At 47.8% G+C, this 26443-nt stretch overlaps 1 protein-coding gene across 1 annotated transcript in view; it reads left to right on the top strand.

Annotated features, from left to right (window-relative positions):
- The window catches only part of LOC115165051 (PDZ domain-containing protein 2), a 185967-nt gene that overhangs the window by 27551 nt on the left and 131973 nt on the right, over nt 1-26443 (top strand). The window contains exons 2-3 of the mRNA XM_029718081.1: nt 13777-14734; nt 14965-15437. Of these exons, the coding sequence (XP_029573941.1) occupies nt 14588-14734; nt 14965-15437 (620 nt within the window). The 5' untranslated portion in view covers nt 13777-14587. The remainder of the gene's footprint in view (nt 1-13776; nt 14735-14964; nt 15438-26443) is intronic.

Here is a 26443-nt window from a genome sequence, read left to right as displayed (position 1 = left end):
GTCTGATATCACTGAGAGGAACAGGGTCTGATATCGCTGAGAGAAACAGGGTCTAATATCGCTGAGAGAAACAGGGACTGATATCGCTGAGAGAAACAGGGTCTAATATCGCTGAGAGAAACAGGGTCTGATATCACTGAGAGAGAAACAGGGTCTGATATCGCTGAGAGAAACAGGGTCTAATATCGCTGAGAGAGAAACAGGGTCTGATATCGCTGAGAGAAACAGGGTCTAATATCGCTGAGAGAAACAGGGACTGATATCGCTGAGAGAAACAGGGTCTAATATTGCTGAGAGAAACAGGGACTGATATCGCTGAGAGAAACAGGGTCTGATATCGCTGAGAGAAACAGGGTCTGATATCGCTGAGAGAAACAGGGTCTGATATCGCTGAGAGAAACAGGGTCTGATATCGCTGAGAGAAACAGGTTTAATATCGCTGAGAGAAACAGGGTCTAATATCGCTGAGAGAAACATGGTCTAATATCGCTGAGAGAGAAACAGGGTCTAATATCACTGATAGAAACAGGTTTAATATCGCTGAGAGAAACAGGGTCTAATATCGCTGAGAGAAACAGGGTCTAATATCGCTGAGAGAGAAACAGGGTCTAATATCACTGAGAGAAACAGGTTTAATATCGCTGAGAGAAACAGGGTCTAATATCGCTGAGAGAAACAGGGTCTAATATCGCTGAGAGAGAAACAGGGTCTAATATTGCTGAGAGAAACAGTGTCTGATATCGCTGAGAGAAACAGGGTCTGATATCGCTGAGAGAAACAGGGTCTGATATTGCTGAGAGAAACAGGGTCTAATATCGCTGAGAGAAACAGGGTCTGATATCGCTGAGAGAAAGAGGGTCTGATATCGCTGAGAGAAACAGGGTCTAATATCGCTGAGAGGAACAGGGTCTAATATCGCTGAGAGGAACAGGGTCTAATATCGCTGACAGGAACAGGGTCTGATATCGCTGAGAGAAACAGGTTTCATATCGTTGAGAGAGAAACAGGGTCTAATATCACTGAGAGAAACAGGTTTAATATCGCTGAGAAACAGGGTCTAATATCATTGAGAGAAACAGGGTCTGATATCGCTGAGAGAAACAGGGTCTAATATCGCTGAGAGAGAAACAGGGTCTAATATCACTGAGAGAAACAGGTTTAATATCGCTGAGAAACAGGGTCTAATATCACTGAGAGAAACAGGGTCTGATATCCCTGAGAGAAACAGGGTCTAATATCGCTGAGAGAGAAACAGGGTCTAATATCACTGAGAGAAACAGGTTTAATATCGCTGAGAAAGAGGGTCTAACATCACTGAGAGAAACAGGGTCTAATATCGCTGAGAGAAACATGTTCTAATATCGCTGAGAGAAACAGGGTCTAATATCACATTCCTCTTTTCTTTGGAGTATAATACCTCCACAATGCCTTCATGTACCTTGACTAGTGCCATACAGCAGGGTCCTCCATCATCTGACAGGATTTACTGCTTTGAGCCAGTTCTGCTGACTGACTTGGAATTATGGCAGATTAATTCATTAATTACCAGAGGTCATAGAGAGACACTGTGCAGATGGAGCCTGGGGCAATGGGAAGAGACCTTGTACAGATGGAGCCTGGGCCAATGGGAAGAGACCCTGTACAGATGGAATCTGGGGCAATGGGAAGAGACCCTGTACAGATGGAACCTGGGGCAATGGGAAGAGACCCTGTACAGATGGAACCTAGGGCAATGGGAAGAGACCCTGTACAGATGGAACCTGGGCCAATGGGAAGAGACCCTGTACAGATGGAACCTGGGCCAATGGGAAGAGACCCTGTGCAGATGGAACCTGGGGCAATGGGAAGAGACCCTGTGCAGATGGAACCTGGGGCAATGGGAAGAGACCCTGTACAGATGGAACCTGGGCCAATGGGAAGAGACCCTGTACAGATGGAACCTGGGGCAATGGGAAGAGACCCTGTACAGATGGAACCTGGGCCAATGGGAAGAGACCCTGTACAGATGGAACCTGGGGCAATGGGAAGAGACCCTGTGCAGATGGAACCTGGGGCAATGGGAAGAGACCCTGTACAGATGGAACCTGGGCCAATGGGAAGAGACCCTGTACAGATGGAACCTGGGGCAATGGGAAGAGACCATGTACAGATGGAACCTGGGGCAATGGGAAGAGACCCTGTACAGATGGAACCTGGGGCAATGGGAAGAGACCCTGTACAGATGGAACCTGGGGCAATGGGAAGAGACCCTGTACAGATGGAACCTAGGGCAATGGGAAGAGACCCTGTACAGATGGAACCTGGGCCAATGGGAAGAGACCCTGTACAGATGGAACCTGGGGCAATGGGAAGAGACCCTGTGCAGATAGAACCTGGGGCAATGGGAAGAGACCCTGTACAGATGGAACCTGGGGCAATGGGAAGAGACCCTGTACAGATGGAACCTGGGGCAATGGGAAGAGACCCTGTACAGATGGAACCTGGGGCAATGGGAAGAGACCCTGTACAGATGGAACCTGGCCAATGGGAAGAGATGCTGTACAGATGGAACTTGGGGCAATGGGAAGAGACCCTGTACAGATGGAACCCTGGGGCAATGGGAAGAGACCCTGTACAGATGGAACCTGGGGCAATAGGAAGAGACCCTGTACAGATATAACCTGGCCAATGGGAAGAGATGCTGTACAGATGGAACCTGGCCAATGGGAAGAGACCCTGTACAGATGGAACCTGGGGCAATGGGAAGAGACCCTGTACAGATGGAACCTGGGGCAATGGGAAGAGACCCTGTACAGATGGAACCTGGGGCAATGGGAAGAGACCCTGTACAGATGGAACCTGGGGCAATGGGAAGAGACCCTGTACAGATGGAACCTGGGGCAATGGGAAGAGATGCTGTACAGATGGAACCTGGGCCAATGGGAAAAGACAACAAGGTTTTTATCCTCAGTGCCAACAATGATAAGAGGCTATTTAACTAATGTATCCAGATGGAACTTGCAATCCATCAATGAACAATTGCCGCCATTGTTTTTCTAAACCGGATCCCAGCAATTATATAATATATAATATGCGGTCGACTTTCTCTGTAATGTTGTATCATCAGAATTTAGAAATGACTTCTGGTTTTGGTAGTATGGCGAAAACGATTTCCCTCAAGGAAGTGGTTGCTATGTTTAATTCTATGTTTTAATGTTCCATGTTGAATTCAGGAAAGACACATTTCACCATCAATAAACAGCCAGAAATTTAGGCCGAGTGTAGAACCATCTTTGTTTTGACTGTGTTGTTGTTCCAACTTCAACAGAACAGACACCCGACAGAACAGACACCCAGACAGAACAGACACCCAGACAGAACAGACACCCGGCCCAGACAGAACAGACACCCGACAGAACAGACACCCAGACAGAACAGACACCCAGACAGAACAGACACCCAGACAGAACAGACACCCGGCCCAGACAGAACAGACACCAGACAGAACAGACACCCGACAGAACAGACACCCTGCCCAGACAGAACAGACACCCAGACAGAACAGACACCCGACAGAACAGACACCCAGACAGAACAGACACCAGACAGAACAGACACCCAGCCCAGACAGAACAGACACCCAGCCCAGACAGAACAGACACCCTGCCCCGACAGAACAGTCACCCAGACAGAACAGACACCAGACAGAACAGACACCCAGCCCAGACAGAACAGACACCCAGCCCAGACAGAACAGACACCCAGCCCAGACAGAACAGACACCCGACAGAACAGACACCCGACAGAACAGACAACAGACAGAACAGACACCAGACAGAACAGAAACCCAGACAGAACAGACACCCAGACAGAACAGACACCAGACAGAACAGACACCCAGCCCAGACAGAACAGACACCCAGCCCAGACAGAACAGACACCCAGCCCAGACAGAACAGACACCCTGCCCCGACAGAACAGACACCCAGCCCCGACAGAACAGAGCTTAGGATATCTTGTCTCCATGCTGAATAATACCCAACAGCTATTATGGAATGTGTATTTGTGTGTTTTCCCCTTCCCTATGTGGGTCACTACAAGCATTATCAATGGTAGCAACACACACACACAGGATTATGTATGTGACCCGTGTGAAAATGGGTTTTTGTGTGTGTTAGTGACAGTGTGTGTGTTAGTGACAGTGTGTGTGTTAGTGACAGTGTGTGTTTGTGTTACTGACAGTGTGTGTGTGTGTTAGTGACAGTGTGTGTGTTAGTAACAGTGTGTGTGTTAGTGACAGTGTGTGTGTTAGTAACAGTGTGTGTGTTAGTGACAGTGTGTGTTTGTGTTACTGACAGTGTGTGTGTGTGTTAGTGACAGTGTGTGTGTTAGTAACAGTGTGTGTGTTAGTGACAGTGTGTGTGTGTGTTAGTGACAGTGTGTGTGTTAGTAACAGTGTGTGTGTTAGTTACAGTGTGTGTGTGTTAGTGACAGTGTGTGTGTTAGTAACAGTGTGTGTGTTAGTGACAGTGTGTGTGTGTGTTAGTGACAGTGTGTGTGTGTGTTAGTGACAGTGTGTGTGTTAGTAACAGTGTGTGTGTTAGTGACAGTGTGTGTGTTAGTGACAGTGACGTGAAAAAGTATATTTTTGCATATTGTTGATACTGAATGTTATCAGATCTTCAACCAAAACCTGATATTAGATAAATGGAACCTGATATTAGATAAATGGAACCTGATATTAGATAAATGGAACCTGATATTAGATAAATGGAACCTGATATTAGATAAATGGAACCTGATATTAGATAAATGGAACCTGATATTAGATACATGGAACCTGATATTAGATAAATGGAACCTGATATTAGATAAATGGAACCTGATATTAGATAAATGGAACCTGACATTAGATAAATGGAACCTGATATTAGATAAATAGAACCTGATAAATGGAACCTGACATTAGATAAATGGAACCTGATATTAGATAAATGGAACCTGATATTAGATAAATGGAACCTGATATTAGATAAATGGAACCTGATATTAGATAAATAGAACCTGATAAATGGAACCTGATATTAGATACATGGAACCTGATATTAGATAAATGGAACCTGATATTAGATAAATGGAACCTGATATTAGATAAATGGAACCTGATATTAGATAAATGGAACCTGATATTAGATAAATGGAACCTGATATTAGATAAATGGAACCTGATATTAGATAAATGGAACCTGATATTAGATAAATGGAACCTGATATTAGATAAATGGAACCTGATATTAGATACATGGAACCTGATATTAGATAAATGGAACCTGATATTAGATAAATGGAACCTGATATTAGATAAATGGAACCTGATATTAGATAAATAGAACCTGATAAATGGAACCTGACATTAGATAAATGGAACCTGATATTAGATAAATGGAACCTGATATTAGATAAATGGAACCTGATAAATGGAACCTGATATTAGATAAATGGAACCTGATATTAGATAAATGGAACCTGATATTAGATAAATGGAACCTGATATTAGATAAATGGAACCTGATATTAGATAAATGGAACCTGATATTAGATAAATGGAACCTGACATTAGATAAATGGAACCTGATATTAGATAAATGGAACCTGATATTAGATAATGGAACCTGATATTAGATAAATGGAACCTGATATTAGATAAATGGAACCTGATATTAGATAAATGGAACCTGATATTAGATAAATGGAACCTGATATTAGATACATGGAACCTGATATTAGATACATGGAACCTGATATTAGATAAATGGAACCTGATATTTGGAACCTGATATTAGATACATGGAACCTGATATTAGATAAATGGAACCTGATATTAGATAAATGGAACCTGATATTAGATAAATGGAACCTGATATTAGATAAATGGAACCTGATATTAGATAAATGGAACCTGATATTAGATAAATGGAACCTGATATTAGATAAATGGAACCTGACATTAGATAAATGGAACCTGATATTAGATAAATGGAACCTGACATTAGATAAATGGAACCTGATATTAGATAAATGGAACCTGATATTAGATAAATGGAACCTGACATTAGATAAATGGAACCTGACATTAGATAAATGGAACCTGATATTAGATAAATGGAACCTGATATTAGATATTGGAACCTGATATTAGATAAATGGAACCTGATATTAGATAAATGGAACCTGATATTAGATAAATGGAACCTGATATTAGATAAATGGAACCTGATATTAGATATTGGAACCTGATATTAGATAAATGGAACCTGATATTAGATAAATGGAACCTGATATTAGATAAATGGAACCTGATATTAGATATTGGAACCTGATATTAGATAAATGGAACCTGATATTAGATAAATGGAACCTGATATTAGATAAATGGAACCTGATATTTGGAACCTGATATTAGATAAATGGAACCTGATATTAGATAAATGGAACCTGATATTAGATAAATGGAACCTGATATTAGATAAATGGAACCTGATATTAGATAAATGGAACCTGATATTAGATAAATGGAACCTGATATGAGATACATGGAACCTGATATTAGATACATGGAACCTGATATTAGATAAATGGAACCTGATATTTGGAACCTGATATTAGATACATGGAACCTGATATTAGATAAATGGAACCTGATATTAGATAAATGGAACCTGATATTAGATAAATGGAACCTGATATTTAGATAAATGGAACCTGATATTAGATAAATGGAACCTGATATTAGATATTGGAACCTGATATTAGATAAATGGAACCTGATATTAGATAAATGGAACCTGATATTAGATAAATGGAACCTGATATTTGGAACCTGATATTAGATACATGGAACCTGATATTAGATAAATGGAACCTGACATTAGATAAATGGAACCTGATATTAGATAAATGGAACCTGATATTAGATAAATGGAACCTGATATTTAGATAAATGGAACCTGATATTAGATAAATGGAACCTGATATTAGATATTGGAACCTGATATTAGATAAATGGAACCTGATATTAGATAAATGGAACCTGATATTTGGAACCTGATATTAGATACATGGAACCTGATATTAGATAAATGGAACCTGATATTAGATAAATGGAACCTGATATTAGATAAATGGAACCTGATATTAGATAAATGGAACCTGATATTAGATAAATGGAGCCTGATATTAGATAAATGGAACCTGATATTAGATAAATGGAACCTGATATTAGATAAATGGAACCTGATATTAGATAAATGGAACCTGATATTAGATAAATAGAACCTGATATTAGATAAATAGAACCTGATAAATGGAACCTGATATTAGATAAAGGGAACCTGATATTAGATAAATGGAACCTGATATTAGATACATGGAACCTGATATTAGATAAATGGAACCTGACATTAGATAAATGGAACCTGACATTAGGTAAATGGAACCTGATATTAGATAAATGGAACCTGATATTAGATAAATGGAACCTGATATTAGATAAATGGAACCTGATATTAGATAAATGGAACCTGATATTAGATACATGGAACCTGAGTGAACAAATAACAGAAAATGCGATACTTATTGCATTAATTTAATAAACAAAGTTTTACACTCAATAACTGGCTGTGCCACCTGGCTGTCCCACCTGGTTGTGGCACCTGGTTGTTCCACCTGGTTGTGCCACCTGGCTGTTCCACCTGGCTGTCCCACCTGGCTGTGCCACCTGGCTGTGCCACCTGGTTGTCCCACCTGGCTGTGCCACCTGGTTGTGCCACCTGGCTGTGCCACCTGGTTGTGCCACCTGGCTGTCCCACCTGGTTGTGCCACCTGGCTGTGGCACCTGGTTGTGCCACCTGGCTGTGCCACCTGGCTGTCCCACCTGGCTGTCCCACCTGGTTGTGCCACCTGGCTGTGCCACCTGGTTGTGCCACCTGGCTGTCCCACCTGGTTGTGCCACCTCGCTGTGCCACCTGGTTGTGCCACCTGGTTGTGCCACCTGGCTGTCCCACCTGGTTGTGCCACCTGGCTGTGCCACCTGGTTGTGCCACCTGGCTGTGCCACCTGGCTGTCCCAACTGGCTGTGCCACCTGGTTGTGCCACCTGGCTGTGCCACCTGGTTGTGCCACCTGGTTGTGCCACCTGGCTGTGCCACCTTTAGCTGCAACGACCGCAACCAAACGCTTCCTGTAGTTGTCTCTCACATCACTGTGGAGGAATTTTGGCCCACTCTTCCATGCTGAACTACTGTACCTCAGCAACATTTGTGGGTTTGAACTAACCGTTTCAGGTCCTGCCACAACATCTCAATGTTGTTTAGGTCTGGACTTTGACTAGGCCGTTCCAAAACATTATATTTGTTGCTTTTCAGCCATTCTGATGTAGAAGTGCTTGTGTGTTTTGGATCATTGTCTTGCTGCGTGACCCAGCTGGGCTTCAGTTTCAACTCACAAGACGGATGGCCTGATATTCTCCTGTATAATTATCTGATACAGATCAGAGTTCATGGTTCCTTCTATTAAGGCAAGTCGTCCAGGTCCTGATGCAGCAAAGCATCCCCAAACCACCACACTACCACCACCATGCTGGACCGTTGGTAGGAGGTTCTTACCGTGGAATGGACTGTTTGGTTTTCAACCAGGCATAACGGGACCCATGTCGTCCAAAAAAGTGGACTCAAGTTTGGATGATGGTCAAGACTCCTGGAAGAATGTTCTATGGACAAAAAGGGGGAACTTTTAGGACGACATGGGTCCCGTTATGTCTGGTTGAAAACCTAACTCTGCATTACTGCCATGGGGGTGTTAGGAAATACAGAGGAGGGAGGAGAGGAGGACAGGAGGTCAGAGAGGAGAGGAGGACAGAGAGGAGGACAGGAGATCAGAGAGGAGGACAGGAGGTCAGAGAGGAGAGGAGGACAGGAGGTCAGAGAGGAGGAAAGGAGGTCAGAGAGGAGGACAGGCAGTCAGAGAGGAGGACAGGAGGTCAGAGAGGAGGACAGGAGATCAGAGAGGAGAGGAGGACAGGAGGTCAGAGAGGAGGACAGGAGGTAAGAGAGGAGAGGAGGACAGGAGATAAGAGAGGAGGACAGGAGGTCAGAGAGGAGGACAGGCGGTCAGAGAGGGGGACAGGCGGTCAGAGAGGAGGACAGGAGGTCAGAGAGGAGGACAGGAGATCAGAGAGGAGAGGAGGACTGGAGGTGAGAGAGGAGGACAGGAGGTCAGAGAGGAGAGGAGGACAGAAGATCAGAGAGGAGGTCAGAGAGGAGGACAGGAGGTCAGAGAGGAGGACAGGAGGTCAGAGAGGAGGTCAGAGAGGAGGACAGGAGATCAGAGAGGAGGACATGAGGTCAGAGAGGAGAGGAGGACAGGAGTTCAGAGAGGAGGACAGGAGGTCAGAGAGGAGGACAGGAGGTCAGAGAGGAGGACAGGAGATCAGAGAGGAGGACAGGAGGTCAGAGAGGAGGACAGGAGGTCAGAGAGGAGGACAGGAGGTCAGAGAGGAGAGGAGGACAAGAGGTCAGAGAGGAGGACAGGAGGTCAGAGGAGGGCAGGAGGTCAGAAAGGAGGACAGGAGGTCAGAGAGGAGAGGAGGACAAGAGGTCAGAGAGGAGGACAGGAGGTCAGAGAGGAGGTCAGAGAGGAGGACAGGAGGTCAGAGAGGAGGACAGGAGGTCAGAGAGGAGAGGAGGACAGGAGGTCAGAGAGGAGGTCAGAGAGGAGGACAGGAGATCAGAGAGGAGGACAGGAGGTCAGAGAGGAGAGGAGGACAGGAGGTCAGAGAGGAGGACAGGAGGTCAGAGAGGAGGACAGGAGGTCAGAGAGGAGGACAGGAAGTCAGAGAGGAGGACAGGAGGTCAGAGAGGAGAGGAGGACAAGAGGTCAGAGAGGAGGACAGGAGGTCAGAGAGGAGGACAGGAGGTCAGAGAGGAGTACAGGAGGTCAGAGAGGACAGGAGGTCAGAGAGGAGGACAGGAGGTCAGAGAGGAGGACAGGCGGTCAGAGAGGAGGACAGGAGGTCAGAGAGGAGGACAGGAGGTCAGAGAGGAGAGGAGGACAGGAGGTCAGAGAGGAGGACAGGAGGTCAGAGAGGAGGACAGGAGGTCAGAGAGGAGGACAGGAGATCAGAGAGGAGGACAGGAGGTCAGAGAGGAGGACAGGAGGTCAGAGAGGAGAGGAGGACAAGAGGTCAGAGAGGAGTACAGGAGGTCAGAGAGGAGAGGAGGACAGGAGGTCAGAGAGGAGAGGAGGACAGGAGGGCAGAGAGGAGGACAGGCGGTCAGAGAGGAGGACAGGCGGTCAGAGAGGAGGACAGGAGATCAGAGAGGAGGACAGGAGATCAGAGAGGAGAGGAGGACTGGAGGTGAGAGAGGAGGACAGGAGGTCAGAGAGGAGAGGAGGACAGAAGATCAGAGAGGAGGTCAGAGAGGAGGACAGGAGGTCAGAGAGGAGGTCAGAGAGGAGGACAGGAGATCAGAGAGGAGGACAGGAGGTCAGAGAGGAGAGGAGGACAGGAGGTCAGAGAGGAGGACAGGCGGTCAGAGAGGAGGACAGGCGGTCAGAGAGGAGGACAGGAGATCAGAGAGGAGGACAGGAGATCAGAGAGGAGAGGAGGACTGGAGGTGAGAGAGGAGGACAGGAGGTCAGAGAGGAGAGGAGGACAGAAGATCAGAGAGGAGGTCAGAGAGGAGGACAGGAGGTCAGAGAGGAGGTCAGAGAGGAGGACAGGAGATCAGAGAGGAGGACAGGAGGTCAGAGAGGAGGACAGGCGGTCAGAGAGGAGGACAGGCGGTCAGAGAGGAGGACAGGAGGTCAGAGAGGAGGACAGGAGATCAGAGAGGAGAGGAGGACAGGAGGTCAGAGAGGAGGACAGGAGGTCAGAGAGGAGGACAGGAGGTCAGAGAGGAGGTCAGAGAGGAGGACAGGAGATCAGAGAGGAGGACAGGAGGTCAGAGAGGAGAGGAGGACAGGAGTTCAGAGAGGAGGACAGGAGGTCAGAGAGGAGGACAGGAGGTCAGAGAGGAGGACAGGAGATCAGAGAGGAGGACAGGAGGTCAGAGAGGAGGACAGGCGGTCAGAGAGGAGGACAGGAGGTCAGAGAGGAGAGGAGGACAAGAGGTCAGAGAGGAGGACAGGAGGTCAGAGGAGGGCAGGAGGTCAGAGAGGAGGACAGGAGGTCAGAGAGGAGAGGAGGACAAGAGGTCAGAGAGGAGGACAGGAGGTCAGAGAGGAGGTCAGAGAGGAGGACAGGAGGTCAGAGAGGAGGACAGGAGGTCAGAGAGGAGAGGAGGACAGGAGGTCAGAGAGGAGGTCAGAGAGGAGGACAGGAGATCAGAGAGGAGGACAGGAGGTCAGAGAGGAGAGGAGGACAGGAGGTCAGAGAGGAGGACAGGAGGTCAGAGAGGAGGACAGGAGGTCAGAGAGGAGGACAGGAGGTCAGAGAGGAGAGGAGGACAAGAGGTCAGAGAGGAGGACAGGAGGTCAGAGAGGAGAGGAGGACAGGAGGTCAGAGAGGAGTACAGGAGGTCAGAGAGGAGAGGAGGTCAGAGAGGAGGACAGGAGGTCAGAGAGGAGGACAGGCGGTCAGAGAGGAGGACAGGAGGTCAGAGAGGAGGACAGGAGGTCAGAGAGGAGGTCAGAGAGGAGGACAGGAGATCAGAGAGGAGGACAGGAGGTCAGAGAGGAGAGGAGGACAGGAGGTCAGAGAGGAGGACAGGAGGTCAGAGAGGAGGACAGGAGGTCAGAGAGGAGGACAGGAGATCAGAGAGGAGGACAGGAGGTCAGAGAGGAGGACAGGAGGTCAGAGATGAGAGGAGGACAAGAGGTCAGAGAGGAGTACAGGAGGTCAGAGAGGAGAGGAGGACAGGAGGTCAGAGAGGAGAGGAGGACAGGAGGTCAGAGAGGAGGACAGGCGGTCAGAGAGGAGGACAGGCGGTCAGAGAGGAGGACAGGAGAGCAGAGAGGAGGACAGGAGATCAGAGAGGAGAGGAGGACTGGAGGTGAGAGAGGAGGACAGGAGGTCAGAGAGGAGAGGAGGACAGAAGATCAGAGAGGAGGTCAGAGAGGAGGACAGGAGGTCAGAGAGGAGGTCAGAGAGGAGGACAGGAGATCAGAGAGGAGGACAGGAGGTCAGAGAGGAGAGGAGGACAGGAGGTCAGAGAGGAGGACAGGCGGTCAGAGAGGAGGACAGGCGGTCAGAGAGGAGGACAGGAGGTCAGAGAGGAGGACAGGAGATCAGAGAGGAGAGGAGGACAGGAGGTCAGAGAGGAGGACAGGAGGTCAGAGAGGAGAGGAGGACTGGAGGTGAGAGAGGAGGACAGGAGGTCAGAGAGGAGAGGAGGACAGAAGATCAGAGAGGAGGTCAGAGAGGAGGACAGGAGGTCAGAGAGGAGGACAGGAGGTCAGAGAGGAGGTCAGAGAGGAGGACAGGAGATCAGAGAGGAGGACAGGACGTCAGAGAGGAGAGGAGGACAGGAGGTCAGAGAGGAGGACAGGAGGTCAGAGAGGAGGACAGGCGGTCAGAGAGAAGGACAGGAGGTCAGAGAGGAGGACAGGAGATCAGAGAGGAGGACAGGAGGTCAGAGAGGAGGACAGGAGGTCAGAGAGGAGGACAGGAGGTCAGAGAGGAGGACAGGCGGTCAGAGAGGAGGACAGGAGGTCAGAGAGGAGAACAGGAGATCAGAGAGGAGGACAGGAGGTCAGAGAGGAGGACAGGAGGTCAGAGAGGAGAGGAGGACAAGAGGTCAGAGAGGAGGACAGGAGGTCAGAGAGGAGGTCAGAGAGGAGGACAGGAGGTCAGATAGGAGGACAGGAGGTCAGAGAGGAGAGGAGGACAGGAGGTCAGAGAGGAGAGGGGGACAGGAGGTCAGAGAGGAGGACAGGAGGTCAGAGAGGAGGACAGGAGGTCAGAGAGGAGAGGAGGACAGTAGGTCAGAGAAGAGGACAGGAGGTCAGAGAGGAGAGGAGGACAAGAGGTCAGAGAGGAGAGGAGAACAAGAGGTCAGAGAGGAGGACAGGAGGTCAAAGAGGAGAGGAGGACAAGAGGTCAGAGAGGAGGACAGGAGGTCAGAGAGGAGAGGAGGACAGGAGGTCAGAGAAGAGGAGTCACTAATCCTGTGACACTGTCATTTCAGAGGCTGGGTGGGCTTTGTTGTCTGGGTCACTGTCTTGGACATCACACTACCACCACCATGCTTGACCGTTGTCTGGGACACTGACCCACCATAGACAGTATACGGAAATAAAAATATACTGGCTCATTCCTGGGGTCTGTGTTTCAGCATCCATCTGTCTGTTGTTGTTGACACTGAGTAAAATATATACAGTACCGGTCAAAAGACTGAACACACCTACTCATTCCAGGGTTTTTCTTTATGTTTTACTATTTTCTACATTGTAGAATAATAGTGAAGACATCAAAACTATGAAATAACACATATGGAATCATGTAGTAACCTAAAAAAGTGTTAAAATGATTTAAAATATATTTTATATTTGAGATTCTTCAAAGTAGCCACCCTTTGCCTTGACGACAGCTTTGCACACTCTTTGGCATTCTCTCAACCAGCTTCATGAGGTAGTCACCTGGAATGCATTTCAATTGTATAGTGCACTACTTTAGACCAGGGCCCATGGACTATAGTACACTACTTTAGACTAGGGCCCTTGGACTGTATAGTGAATAGGATGCCATTTGGCATGCAAATTATAACTACTCTGATGTGGACTTTTTCTACTTTGTTTTTAGGTGAATGAGGCGAGAGCCTGACGCTCCCCAGGACCCGGATGGTGATGTGAGCGCGGAGACCCGCACCCTTCTCAATCATCAGTCTCAGTTATGGGATATTTCCACCCTGACTGGTCCAGGAACCCTGCCAGCCAAGCGGATAATGGCTCTACACTCTCTCCACTTACCCCTTAGAGTGTAAGGAGCCGACACACCATCTCACACGCACGCACGCACGCACACACACACACACACACCATCTCACACACACACACACACACACACACACACACACACACACACACCCCTCAGACAGCTCATCTTTGTTCCTGGGTGGTGACGTCATGGCCGTGGGGTTGCCGATGGGAACTGCGGCAGACTCACAAACACAAACTTTTCAGATCTCTCTGACGTCCAGGGGCTTTCGCTCTAACCCGTCGTTCTACTGCTAGAGAGATGAGGCAGCCTCAGTCCACTGAATTTCCTGTGTCCCAGTCTGCCTGTACTCTGATACACTGACGCCAGACCCCCAGCTCCGCTCCCTCGCCCACGTACGGTGCATCTAGAGCGGGTGGTGTTCAACTCTGACCCCTACGAGATCCGGAGCCTGCTGGTTCTCTGTTCTACCTGATCATGAATTACACACGCCTGGTGTCCCAGGTCTAAAATCAGTCCCTGATTAGAGGGGGGGGGGGACGACGACGACGACGACGATGAAAGAAAATCAGTGTGGAACTGTCTTTGAGGTCCAGAGTTGAATGTGAGGGGCTCTAAGAGGAGCCCATCAACCCAGGATGCAGTGGGGCTCTGATCTGACCCAGCACCAGCCACGATGCCCATCACCCGGGACAACGCTCTGAGCCACCTCCCTCTGTTAGAGGAATGGCTCCTGGGGGCGCAGTCCAGGAACCAGGACAACTATGGAGACCCAGATCAACAGTCCACCACCAGCAGAGACCCGGACCAACACTCTTACCAGGTTTGTCATAAATGCGTATAGATGATGTACTGTATTATGTTCTGGATACGGTAGTATAGTGTACTAGGATTGACTGTTATGATTGGGTACAGTGTCTCAAAAAACATCTTGACTGCTCAGGAGTCCACAATGTAGTTTGTAATCTGTAATTATTATGTTAATTACTGTAATATTGTGGAATGAGAGACATTTAAATGTATTTTTTTTTTAAATCTCTTCTCTTCTACCAGGAGTCAGAACACGAGGTGGATGCCTGCAGCACGGTCAACGGCGGCGGTACCAGTAGAGACATGAGTCTATGTCAGGCCGCTATACAGAAACTGATGGAATACATTCAACTCAACTTCACCGAGGACGAAGAGCCCGGTGTCGTGGCACGACCCACGATGCCGTGCGGAGCTGTGGACGCGGAGGTGCGAGCCGTGTGTCTCACCAAGAGAGAAGGGGACGGGGCGGAGTTAGGACTCAGTTTCGGTAACATCCCGATATTCGGAGATCCGGAGGGGGAGAACAGGAAGAAGGGAGGGAGGAGGAGGAGGAGGAGGAAGGGGGATCAGGGACTCGTGTTGGACGTGGGGTGTATCTGGGTGACGGAGGTGAGGAAGAGAAGTCCGGCGGCGATGTGCGGTAGAATCAAACTACGAGACGAGTTGCTGTCTCTCAACGGTCAGCTAATGGTGGGCGTCGACGTGACGGGAGCCAGGTAGGAGGGTTTATAATAACAACACATACACACATCCCTCTCTCTCTCTCTCTCTCTCTCTCTCTCTCTTCTTTTTTCTCTCTCTCTCTCTCCCCTCTCTCTCTTTCTCTTTTCTCTCTTTCTCTCCCCCCTCTCTCTCCCCCTCTCTCTCTCTCTTTTCTCTCTCCCACTCTCTCTCCCCTCTCTCTCTCCTCTCTCTCTCTTTCTCTCTCCCCTCTCTCTCTCTCTCCTCTCTCTGTCTTTCTCTCTCTTTCTCTCTTTTTCTCTCTCACTCTCTCTCTCTCCCATCTCTTTCTCCCTCCCTCTCTCTCTCCTTCCCCCCTCTCCCCCACTCTCTTTTCTTTCTCTCTTTCTCTATTTTCTCTCTCCCACTCTCTCTCTATGGCCTAAACATGGCTCACAAGGTCTAAGGAATAATTGGTTGTCATGTGTCCAACAGCCTCTCTCTCTCTCTCCACTGCCAACCAACCGCAGAATGATTCTGTCTGGCCAAACCGACTGAGGGCATTAATCTGCTCTAGAGTAAACTAGGCCAAGTTAGACAGCTCCCTGTTCAGTCCTCACTGTGTGGAGGTCAACCTAGCCAGGTCTCACTTCCAGGATTGTTACCCCTGACTGTCTGAGAGGGAGAACCTACCCCTGACTGTCTGAGAGGGAGAACCTACCCCTGACTGTCTGAGAGAACCTACCCCTGACTGTCTGAGAGGGAGAACCTACCCCTGACTGTCTGAGAGGGAGAACCTACCCCTGACTGTCTGAGAGAGAGAACCTACCCCTGACTGTCTGAGAGAACCTACCCCTGACTGTCTGAGAGGGAGAACCTACCCCTGACTGTCTGAGAGGGAGAACCTACCCCTGACTGTCTGAGAGAACCTACCCCTGACTGTCTGAGAGGGAGAACCTACCCCTGACTGTCTGAGAGGGAGAACCTACCCCTGACTGTCTGAGAGAACCTACCCCTGACTGTCTGAGAGAACCTACCCCTGATTGTCTGAGAGGGAGAACCTACCCCTGATTGTCTGAGAGGGAGAACCTACCCCTGACTGTCTGAGAGAACTTACCCCTGACTGTCTGAGAGGGAGAACCTACCCCTGACAGTTCTGTCTCTGAACAAATACTTTAACGTGAGGACAGTATTATGACCGCGACATTTTCTAGCAAGTCCAAGGTTCCATGTTAATTAGGGGTCAACATCGGCTTGACCAAGAGGATAGTGACAAGAAAAGCTGCTGGAAATATAAATATGATCGAAATCGAAGCTGGTTTAATTTCATAAAGCAACCGGACATCTTGTCTGACCACATCATATTTTCATTCCGTTTCAATAAACATAAACGTGTGATGCATCTGTGTCTGTTTTATGATGAGCAGCATAATACATAATAAATAATAAACACAATAATAAACAATAAACACTTGTTGTCTCTCAAATACATCGTTACAGTTGTTGGTTAGCTAGCTAGCGAATTGTAGCCGTATTAGCATTGACTTGAAATCAGTCAAAACACTTCAAAACAAGACATGGTATCGAGGACAAGATTAAACTAGATTAATACTGGTCACTTACGATTCCCCCTCGTGGCAGTTGGTCGTTGTTGCTCGCTATCTGGCCATCCAGAATGACAACAACACAGGTAATGTGTACATGTAGGTAGGGGGTGAAGTGACTATGAATAGATAATTAACGGCAAGTAGCAGCAGTGTACAAAACAAATGGGGGGGGTCAATATAATAGTCTGGGTGGCCATTTGATTAATTGTTCAGCAGTCTTATGGCTTGGGGGTAGAAGCTGTTAAGGAGCCTTTTGGTCCTAGACTTAGTGCTCCGGTACTGCTTGCCGTGTGGTAGCAGAGAAAACAGTCTATGACTTTGGTGATTGGAATCTCGGACAATTTTTAGGGCCTTCCTCTTACACCGCCTAGCATATAGGTCCTGGATGGCAGGAAGCTTGGCCCCAGTGATGTACTGAGCTGTACGCACTACCCTCTGTAGCGCCTTATGGTCGGATGCTGAGCAGTTGCCGTACCAGGCAGTGATGCAACCAGTCAGGATGCTCTCGATGGTGCAGCTGTAGAACCTTTTGATGATCTGGGGACCCATTCCAAAATATTTTCAGTCTCCTGAGGGGGAATAGGCTTTGTCGTGCCCTCTTCATGACTGTCTTGGTGTGTTTGGACCATTATAGTTTGTTGGTGATGTGGACACCAAGGAACTTGAAACTCTCTACCCGCTCCACTACAGCCCCGTTGATGTTAATGGGGGCCTGTTCGGTCCTCCTTTTCCTGTAGTCCACAATCATCTCCTTTGTCTTGCTCACATTGAGGGAGAGGTTGTTGTTCTGGCACCACACGGTCAGGTCTCTGACCTCCTCCCTATAGGCTGTCTCATCGTTGTCGGTGATCAGACCACTGTTGTCATCAGCAAACTTAATGAAGGTGTTGGAGTCGTAAATGAGAGTTTCAGCAATATCCTTTATTTTTTGGCACACTTTTATATATTTATTTATTTGTCAATATGTATTTGTTGTCAATGTTTTGGTGTCGAACTCGTGGCAGTTGTTTTCAAAGTAACTAGTTAGAAGAGTTGCAGAGTTAATAACGCCATTGTTGATTAGATGCTATTTTCTCTTAAACAGAATGGTCGATCTTCTAGAAACTAATGGACAGTACGGACACAGATATAAAAAAAAATCTAAACTATTTATGAACCAGTTTTTTCTTAAGTTCAAGTATGAATTACCAAAGTTACCAAAGATTACCATGATACAGTGCATTCGGAAGGCATTCACAACCCCTTGACTTTTAAAAATATTTTGTTACGTTACAGCCTTATTCTAAAATTGATTCAATATTTAATCAATCTACACACAATACAGCATAATGACAAAGCGAAAACAGGTTTTTGAAATGTTTGCAAATTTATTAAAAATAAAAAAGATACCTTATTTACGTAAGTATTCAGACCCTTTGCTATGAGACTTGAAATTGAGCTCAGGTGCATCCTGTTTCCATTGATCATCCTTGAGATGTTTCTACAACTTGAAGTCCACCTGTGGTATATTCAATTGATTGGACATGATTTGGAAAGGCACACACACCTGTCTATATAAGGTCCCACAGTTGACGGTGCATGTCAGAGTAAAAACCAAGCTATGAGGTCGAAGGAATTGTCCGTAGAGCACCGAGACAGGATTGTGTCGAGGCACAGATCTGGGGAAGGGTACCAAAACATTTCTGCAGCATTGAAGGTCCCCAAGAACACAGTGGCCTCCATCATTCTTAAATGAGAGAAGTTTGGAACCACCAAGACTCTTCCTAGAGCTGGCCGCCCGCCCAAACTGAGCAATCGGGGGAGGAAGGCCTTGCTCAAGGAGGTGACTAAGAACCCGATGGTCACTCTGACAGAGCTCCAGAGTTCCTCTGTGGAGATGGGAGAACCTTCCAGAAGGACAACCATCTCTGCAGAACTCCACCAATCAGGCCTTTATGGTAGAGTGGCCAGACGGAAGCCACTCCTCAGTAAAAGGCACATGACAGCCCGCTTGGAGTTTGCCAAAAGGCACCTAAAGACTCTCAGACCATGAAAAACAAGATTCTCTGGTCTGATGAAACCAAGTTTGAACTCTTTGGCCTGAATGCCAAGCATCACGTCTAGAGGAAACCTGGCACCATCCCTATGGTGAAGCATGGCGGTGGCAGCATCATGCTGAGGGGATGTTTTTCAGCGGCAGGGACTGGGAGACTAGTCAGGATCGAGGGAAAGATGAAAGGAGGAATGTACAGAGAGATCCTTGATGAAAACCTGCTCCAGAGCGCTCAGGACCTCAGACTGGGGCGAAGGTTCACCATTTCAAAAATTTCTAAAAACCTGTTTTTGCTTTGTCATGATGGGGTATTGTGATGTCATTATGGGGTATTGTGATGTCATTATGGGGTATTGTAACGTAACAAAATGTGGAAAAAGTCAAGGGGTCTGAATACTTTCTGAAGGCACTGTATTTTCTATTAATTACCAAAATTACTAAAGATTCCGGTAACTTTGCTAAATTACAGGTAATTGTTCAACCCTAAGTGTGCAACACTATACCCGGTATCCCCTAATCTGATGCATTGCACTGTTACCCACAACATCTGTCAGATAAATCAAATAATGAGATTGCCTGCCTTTCATCAAATTTAACATACACTTTTCTACCCACGTAGGCTCCAAAAAATATGCTATGGGAACGCTCCTCGTTCTGTGGTGATTGGCTTGTGATTTGCTAGTGTCTAATGAGGTCAAACCAATGAGCTCCATCAGATTCTCCGGGAGAATTTCAACCAACAGCCTCCAACACACACCCAAAATGGTCCTGATATGCTCCGAATTTTAATTCACATATAAACGACGGTACTTAACACTTCTGAGTTGGCCAGAGGTAAATAAACGTATTGGGAGGGAGAGAGGGAGGGAGGGAGTAGAAGGAGGGAGAGAGGGAGGGAGTAGAAGGAGGGAGAGAGAGAGAGAGGGAGAGAGGGAGCGAGAGAGGGAGGGAGAGAGGGAGGGAGTAGAAGGAGGGAGAGAGGGAGGGAGTAGATGGAGGGAGAGAGGGAGGGAGTAGAAGGAGGGAGAGAGGGAGGGAGTAGAAGGAGGGAGAGAGGGAGGGAGTAGAAGGAGGGAGAGAGGGAGGGAGTAGAAGGAGGGAGAGAGGGAGGGAGTAGGAGGGAGAGAGGGAGGGAGTAGAAGGAGAGAGAGAGGGAGGGAGTAGGAGGGAGGGAGTAGAAGGAGGGAGAGAGGGAGGGAGTAGAAGGAGGGAGAGAGAGAGGGAGTAGATGGAGGGAGGGAGAGAGGGAGGGAGTAGAGGAGGGAGAGAGGGAGGGAGTAGGAGGGAGGGAGGGAGGGAGTAGAAGGAGGGAGAGAGGGAGGGAGGGAGTAGGAGGGAGGGAGGGAGGGAGTAGAAGGAGGGAGAGAGGGAGGGAGTAGAAGGAGGGAGAGAGGGAGGGAGTAGATGGAGGGAGGGAGAGAGGGAGGGAGTAGAGGAGGGAGAGGGAGGGAGGGAGTAGAAGGAGGGAGAGAGGGAGGGAGTAGAAGGAGGGAGAGAGGGAGGGAGAGAGGGAGGGAGTAGTAGGAGGGAGAGAGGGAGGGAGTAGAAGGAGGGAGAGAGGGAGGGAGAGAGGGAGGGAGTAGAAGGAGGGAGAGGGAGTAGAGGGAGGGAGAGGGAGGGAGTAGAAGGAGGGAGAGAGGGAGGGAGTAGAAGGAGGGAGAGAGGGAGGGAGTAGATGGAGGGAGGGAGGGAGGGAGGGAGTAGAGGAGGGAGAGAGGGAGGGAGTAGAGGAGGGAGAGAGGGAGGGAGTAGAAGGAGGGAGAGAGGGAGGGAGTAGAGGAGGGAGAGAGGGAGGGAGTAGAGGAGGGAGAGAGGGAGGGAGTAGAAGGAGGGAGAGAGGGAGGGAGTAGAAGGAGGGAGAGAGGGAGGGAGTAGAAGGAGGGAGAGAGGGAGGGAGTAGAAGGAGGGAGAGAGGGAGGGAGAGAGGGAGAGGAGGGGGTGAGAGAGAGAGACATTTTTATGTGTAACTGCAGTGGTCATCAATCATCTGTTGGGATGAGTAGTAAGACACAGAACAGACACTGTACAGGTGCTACCGTCTAGACAGAGACTGTACAGGTGCTACCGTCTAGACAGAGACTGTACAGGTGCTACCGTCTAGACAGAGACTGTACAGGTGCTACCGTCTAGACAGAGACTGTACAGGTGCTACCGTCTAGACAGAGACTGCACAGGTGCTACCGTCTAGACAGAGACTGTACAGGTGCTACCGTCTAGACAGAGACTGTACAGGTGCTACCGTCTAGACAGAGACTGTACAGGTGCTACCGTCTAGACAGAGACTGTACAGGTGCTACCGTCTAGACAGAGACTGTACAGGTGCTACCGTCTAGACAGAGACTGTACAGGTGCTACCGTCTAGACAGAGACTGTACAGGTGCTACCGTCTAGACAGAGACTGCACGGGTGCTACCGTCTAGACAGAGACTGTACAGGTGCTACCGTCTAGACAGAGACTGTACAGGTGCTACCGTCTAGACAGAGACTGCACGGGTGCTACCGTCTAGACAGAGACTGTACAGGTGCTACCGTCTAGACAGAGACTGTACAGGTGCTACCGTCTAGACAGAGACTGCACAGGTGCTACCGTCTAAACAGAGACTATGTACAGGTGCTACCGTCTAGACAGAGACTGTACAGGTGCTACCGTCTAGACAGAGACTGTACAGGTGCTACCGTCTAGACAGAGACTGTACAGGTGCTACCGTCTAGACAGAGACTGTACAGGTGCTACCGTCTAGACAGAGACTGTACAGGTGCTACCGTCTAGACAGAGACTGTACAGGTGCTACCGTCTAGACAGAGACTGTACAGGTGCTACCGTCTAGACAGAGACTGTACAGGTGCTACCGTCTAGACAGAGACTGCACAGGTGCTACCGTCTAGACAGAGACTGTACAGGTGCTACCGTCTAGACAGAGACTGTACAGGTGCTACCGTCTAGACAGAGACTGTTGACCAGCTTCTATTACCATCAGACTGTTGAACAGCTTCTATTACCATCAGACTGTTGAACAGCTTCTATTACCATCAGACTGTTGAACAGCTTCTATTACCATCAGACTGTTGACCAGCTTCTATTACCATCAGACTGTTGACCAGCTTCTATCACCATCAGACTGTTGACCGGGCTTCTATTACCATCAGACTGTTGAACAGCTTCTATTACCATCAGACTGTTGAACAGCTTCTATTACCAGACCATCAGACTGTTGACCAGCTTCTATTACCATCAGACTGTTGAACAGCTTCTATTACCAGACCATCAGACTGTTGAACAGCTTCTATCACCATCAGACTGTTGAACAGCTTCTATTACCAGACCATCAGACTGTTGACCAGCTTCTATCACCATCAGACTGTTGACCAGCTTCTATTACCATCAGACTGTTAACCAGCTTCTATTACCATCAGACTGTTGACCAGCTTCTATCACCATCAGACTGTTGACCAGCTTCTATTACCATCAGACTGTTGACCAGCTTCTATTACCATCAGACTGTTGAACAGCTTCTATTACCATCAGACTGTTGAACAGCTTCTATTACCATCAGACTGTTGACCAGCTTCTATTACCATCAGACTGTTGAACAGCTTCTATTACCATCAGACTGTTGACCAGCTTCTATCATCAGACTGTTGACCAGCTTCTAATACCATCAGACTGTTGACCAGCTTCTAATACTCGTCTCACACTACCGTAGTCAATTTTAATTGTATTTTTTTCTTGGTTTTCTCATAAATGTTTTACTCGGGCCCCAAGGACGATTTACTGGACAGCGAGAAAGCCAAAGAGTTTGGCTTGAGTGTTCTTGAAACTCTGTGGTTCGTACTCCGAGGATCAAAACCAAGCCCCCAACCCCCTCAACCCTCTGCTGCTCAGTCTAGGGATCAAAGTCTGGGCTGTGTCTTAGTTCTACTATTTGGTGTCTGTCTTTGAAATATAGGATACATTTCGTTCCCCCCCTAGTCTGTCTCTCCTATCGGTCACTGTGGTTTGGTTCTACTAGAGAGAGCTCCTGTTGGCCATGGGAATGAGAGAGAAGGAAAGAGAGGGGGAAAGCGAGGGAGAGGGGGGTGGGAAGAGAGGGAGGGGCGGGCGGGGTGGGAAGAGAGGGAGAGGGGGGTGGGGGGTGGGAAGAGAGGGAGGGGCGGGGGGGGTGGGAAGAGAGGGAGGGGCGGGGGGAAAGCGAGGGAGGGGGGGTGGGAAGAGAGGGAGAGGGGGGTGGGGGGTGGGAAGAGAGGGAGAGAGGGGGGAAAGAGAGGGAGAGGGGGGTGGGAAGAGAGGGAGAGGGGGGAAAGCGAGGGAGAGGGGGGTGGGAAGAGAGGGAGAGGGGGGGGAAGCGAGGGAGAGGGCGGTGGGAAGAGAGGGAGAGGGGGGGGAAAGCGAGGGAGAGGGGGGTGGGAAGAGAGGGAGAGGGGGGGGGAAGCGAGGGAGAGGGGGGTGGGAAGAGAGGGAGAGGGGGGGGGAAGCGAGGGAGAGGGGGGTGGGAAGAGAGGGAGAGGCGGGTGGGGTGGGAAGAGAGGGAGGGGCGGGCGGGCAGAAATAAATACAAGTTTGAGAGGTAGAGACAGTTGAAGAAAGTAAATTGGAACGAGAGAAATCTGACTTTTCCCCCGGGCTGTGAGACTGACTATACCAGGAAGACTTGGAGATTGTGAACTGGCACTTTTCTCACGGACCTGTGAAAAAGCACTCCTCTCCTCCTTTCTCTCTCCTACAACCAGTAGAGTATTTTAAAAGATGGCGGTGCAGAATAGGGGCCAGTTCCTGCGTTACTTAATACTTTGTTTGCTTAGAATGTTTGTGTTTGTGCAATAATTTCCTACGCTAAAAATGTTTTATTCTATTCTACTGAGCCATTTACTTTATGTTCCTATTGTTATCTTTCATAATTTATTATTGTTGTTGTATTGTCCAGAAGGAACCTGCAAGGAAGCATTTTGTTGGACGGTGTATACCATGTGTATCCTGTACATACGACTAATAAAACTTGGAACTTGGAGCAGTAACTCCGCTTGCATGCAAAATGCAAATATAAAATATTATATAAATATAATATATATAATATATTTTTCTTGTTCACATAGCACAGATCCAGCACCAATCCAATAGAGTAACTTGTTTGGCTTGTGTCTGCTGTAGATAGCTATTGTTAGCTAACTAGCTAGCAAGCTGCGCTAATGTTGTTGCTAACTAGCTATAATTTTTTAGTAAGCCCTTGTTGATACTAACCAGATGGCTAAAAACTAGATAACTAGCATAGCTATCAACATTATAATTAAATCACAATGGATTCATTTTAAATGATGCAGCTGCCTGTAAGCTGCCGAGAATCAGTGGAGAAGCTAGCTAGCTATGTTGTTCTAATGGCAAATGGCGTTGCTAACCGTTAAGCTAACGTTAGCTAGAAAGTGTACTGGCACTGGCAGTATGGGATAATGGACAGTGATTTAAATTATTTTATTAATCATCTTGCAAGATAGCTAGCTTGGTAAAGTGTTTAGTGTTGTGTGCATTGTGCTGCACTTACCACCCCATGAGCTAGCATAACATGAAGTGTCTGATTGGCCCACTTAGCAAGCTAACGTTAGCTAGCTAACTACTGAGCTAGTGCACATTATTAAACCTAATTAAAATAAATCCTTCTTCAAGCACAAAACTGCTTAGCTAGATGTAAAGACTTCCTCTAGAAAATAAATATGTACAGTGCATTCAGAAAGTATTCAGACCCCTTGACTTATTCAACATTTTGTTACTTTACAGCCTTGTTCTAAAATGGATGAAAAATAAGTGTTTTCCTCATCAATCTACAAACAATACTCCATAATGACCAAAGCAAAAACAAGTTTTTGTATTTTTATTTGTGCAAATGTATAATATCAAATTCACAGGTATTCAGACCCTTTGCTCAGTACTTTGTTGAAGCACATTTGGCAGCGATTACAGCCTCATTTCTTCTTGGGCATGACGCTACAAGCTTGGCACACCTGTATTTGGGGAATTTCTCCCATTCTTCTCTGCAGATCCTCTCAAGCTCTGTCAGGTTGGATGGGGAGCGTTGCTGCACAGCTATTTTCAGGTCTCTCCAGAGATGTTCGATTGGGTTCAAGTCCGGGCTCTTGCTGGGCCACTCAAGGACATTCAGAGACTTGTCCCGAAGACACTCCTGCATTGTCTTGGCTGTGTGCTTAGGGTTGTTGTACTGTTGGAAGGTGAACCTTCGCCCCAGTCTGAGGTCCTGAGCGCTCTGGAGCAGGTTTTCATCAAGGATCTTTGCCTCGATCCTGACTAGTCTCCCAGTCCCTGCAGCTGAAAAACCTCCCCACAGCATGATGCTGCCACCACCATGCTTCACCGTAGGGATGGTGCCAGGTTTCCTCCAGACGTGACGCTTTGCATTCAGGCTTCCGTCTGGCCACTCTACCATAAAGGCCTGATTGGTGGAGTGCTGCAGAAATTGTAGTCCTTCTGGAAGGTTCTCCCATCTCCACAGAGGAACTCTGGAGCTATGTCACCATCAGATTCTTGGTCACCTCCCTGACCAAGGCCTTTCTCCCCCGATTGCTCAGTTTGGCCAGGCGGCCAGCTCTAGGGAGAGTCTTGGTAGTTCCAAACTTCTTCCATTTAAGAATGATGGAGGCCACTGTGTTATTGGGGACCTTCAATGCTGCAGAACTTTTTAGGTACCTTTCCCCAGATCTGTGCCTCGACACAATCCTGTCTCGGAGCTCTGCGGACAATTCCTTCGACCTCATGGTTTGGTTTTTGCTCTGACATGCACTGACAACTGTGGGACCTTATATAGACAGGTGTGTGCCTTTCCAAATCATGTCCAATCAATTTAATTTACCACAGGTGGACTCCAATCAAGTTGTAGAAACATCTCAAGGATGATCAATGGAAACAGGATGCACCTGAGCTCAATTTCGAGTCTCATAGCAAAGGGTCTGAATACTTATGTAAATAAGGTATTTCTGTTTTTTGTTTTTAATACACTTGCAAAATATTTCTAATCTGTTTTCGCTTTGTCAATATGTGATATTGTGTGTAGATTGATGAAGAAAAAAGTTATTGTATCAATTTTAGAATAAGGCTGTAACGTAACAAAATGTAGAAAAAGTCAAGGGGTCTGAATACTTTCCGAAGGCACTGTATTATGCAGCTTTATTTGTTTTTGTTAGAACAATTCTGATGAAAAGTGGGTGGATTACACCAGAAAAGGCGAGTATTTAAAAAAAATATATATGTTTTTACTCCTGTCGCGTCCTCCACGTGGAGGTTTGTGACTCAAAGTCAAGTTGTCGGCTGCTGCCGAGATTTGCAATTCTACAAGTAGAAACGGCAGATTCGCCGGTACCGAGTCGATACGCAGAAGGCGAGGAGGGAGACTGGGGATCAAAGCAACAGTTTTAGGCTTTG

Source organism: Salmo trutta, chromosome 27 (assembly GCF_901001165.1).
Source record: "Salmo trutta chromosome 27, fSalTru1.1, whole genome shotgun sequence".
Classification (NCBI taxonomy): Eukaryota; Metazoa; Chordata; class Actinopteri; order Salmoniformes; family Salmonidae; genus Salmo; species Salmo trutta.
Note: the sequence above shows the minus strand (reverse complement) of the source record. Positions and strands in the feature narration are given on the sequence as shown.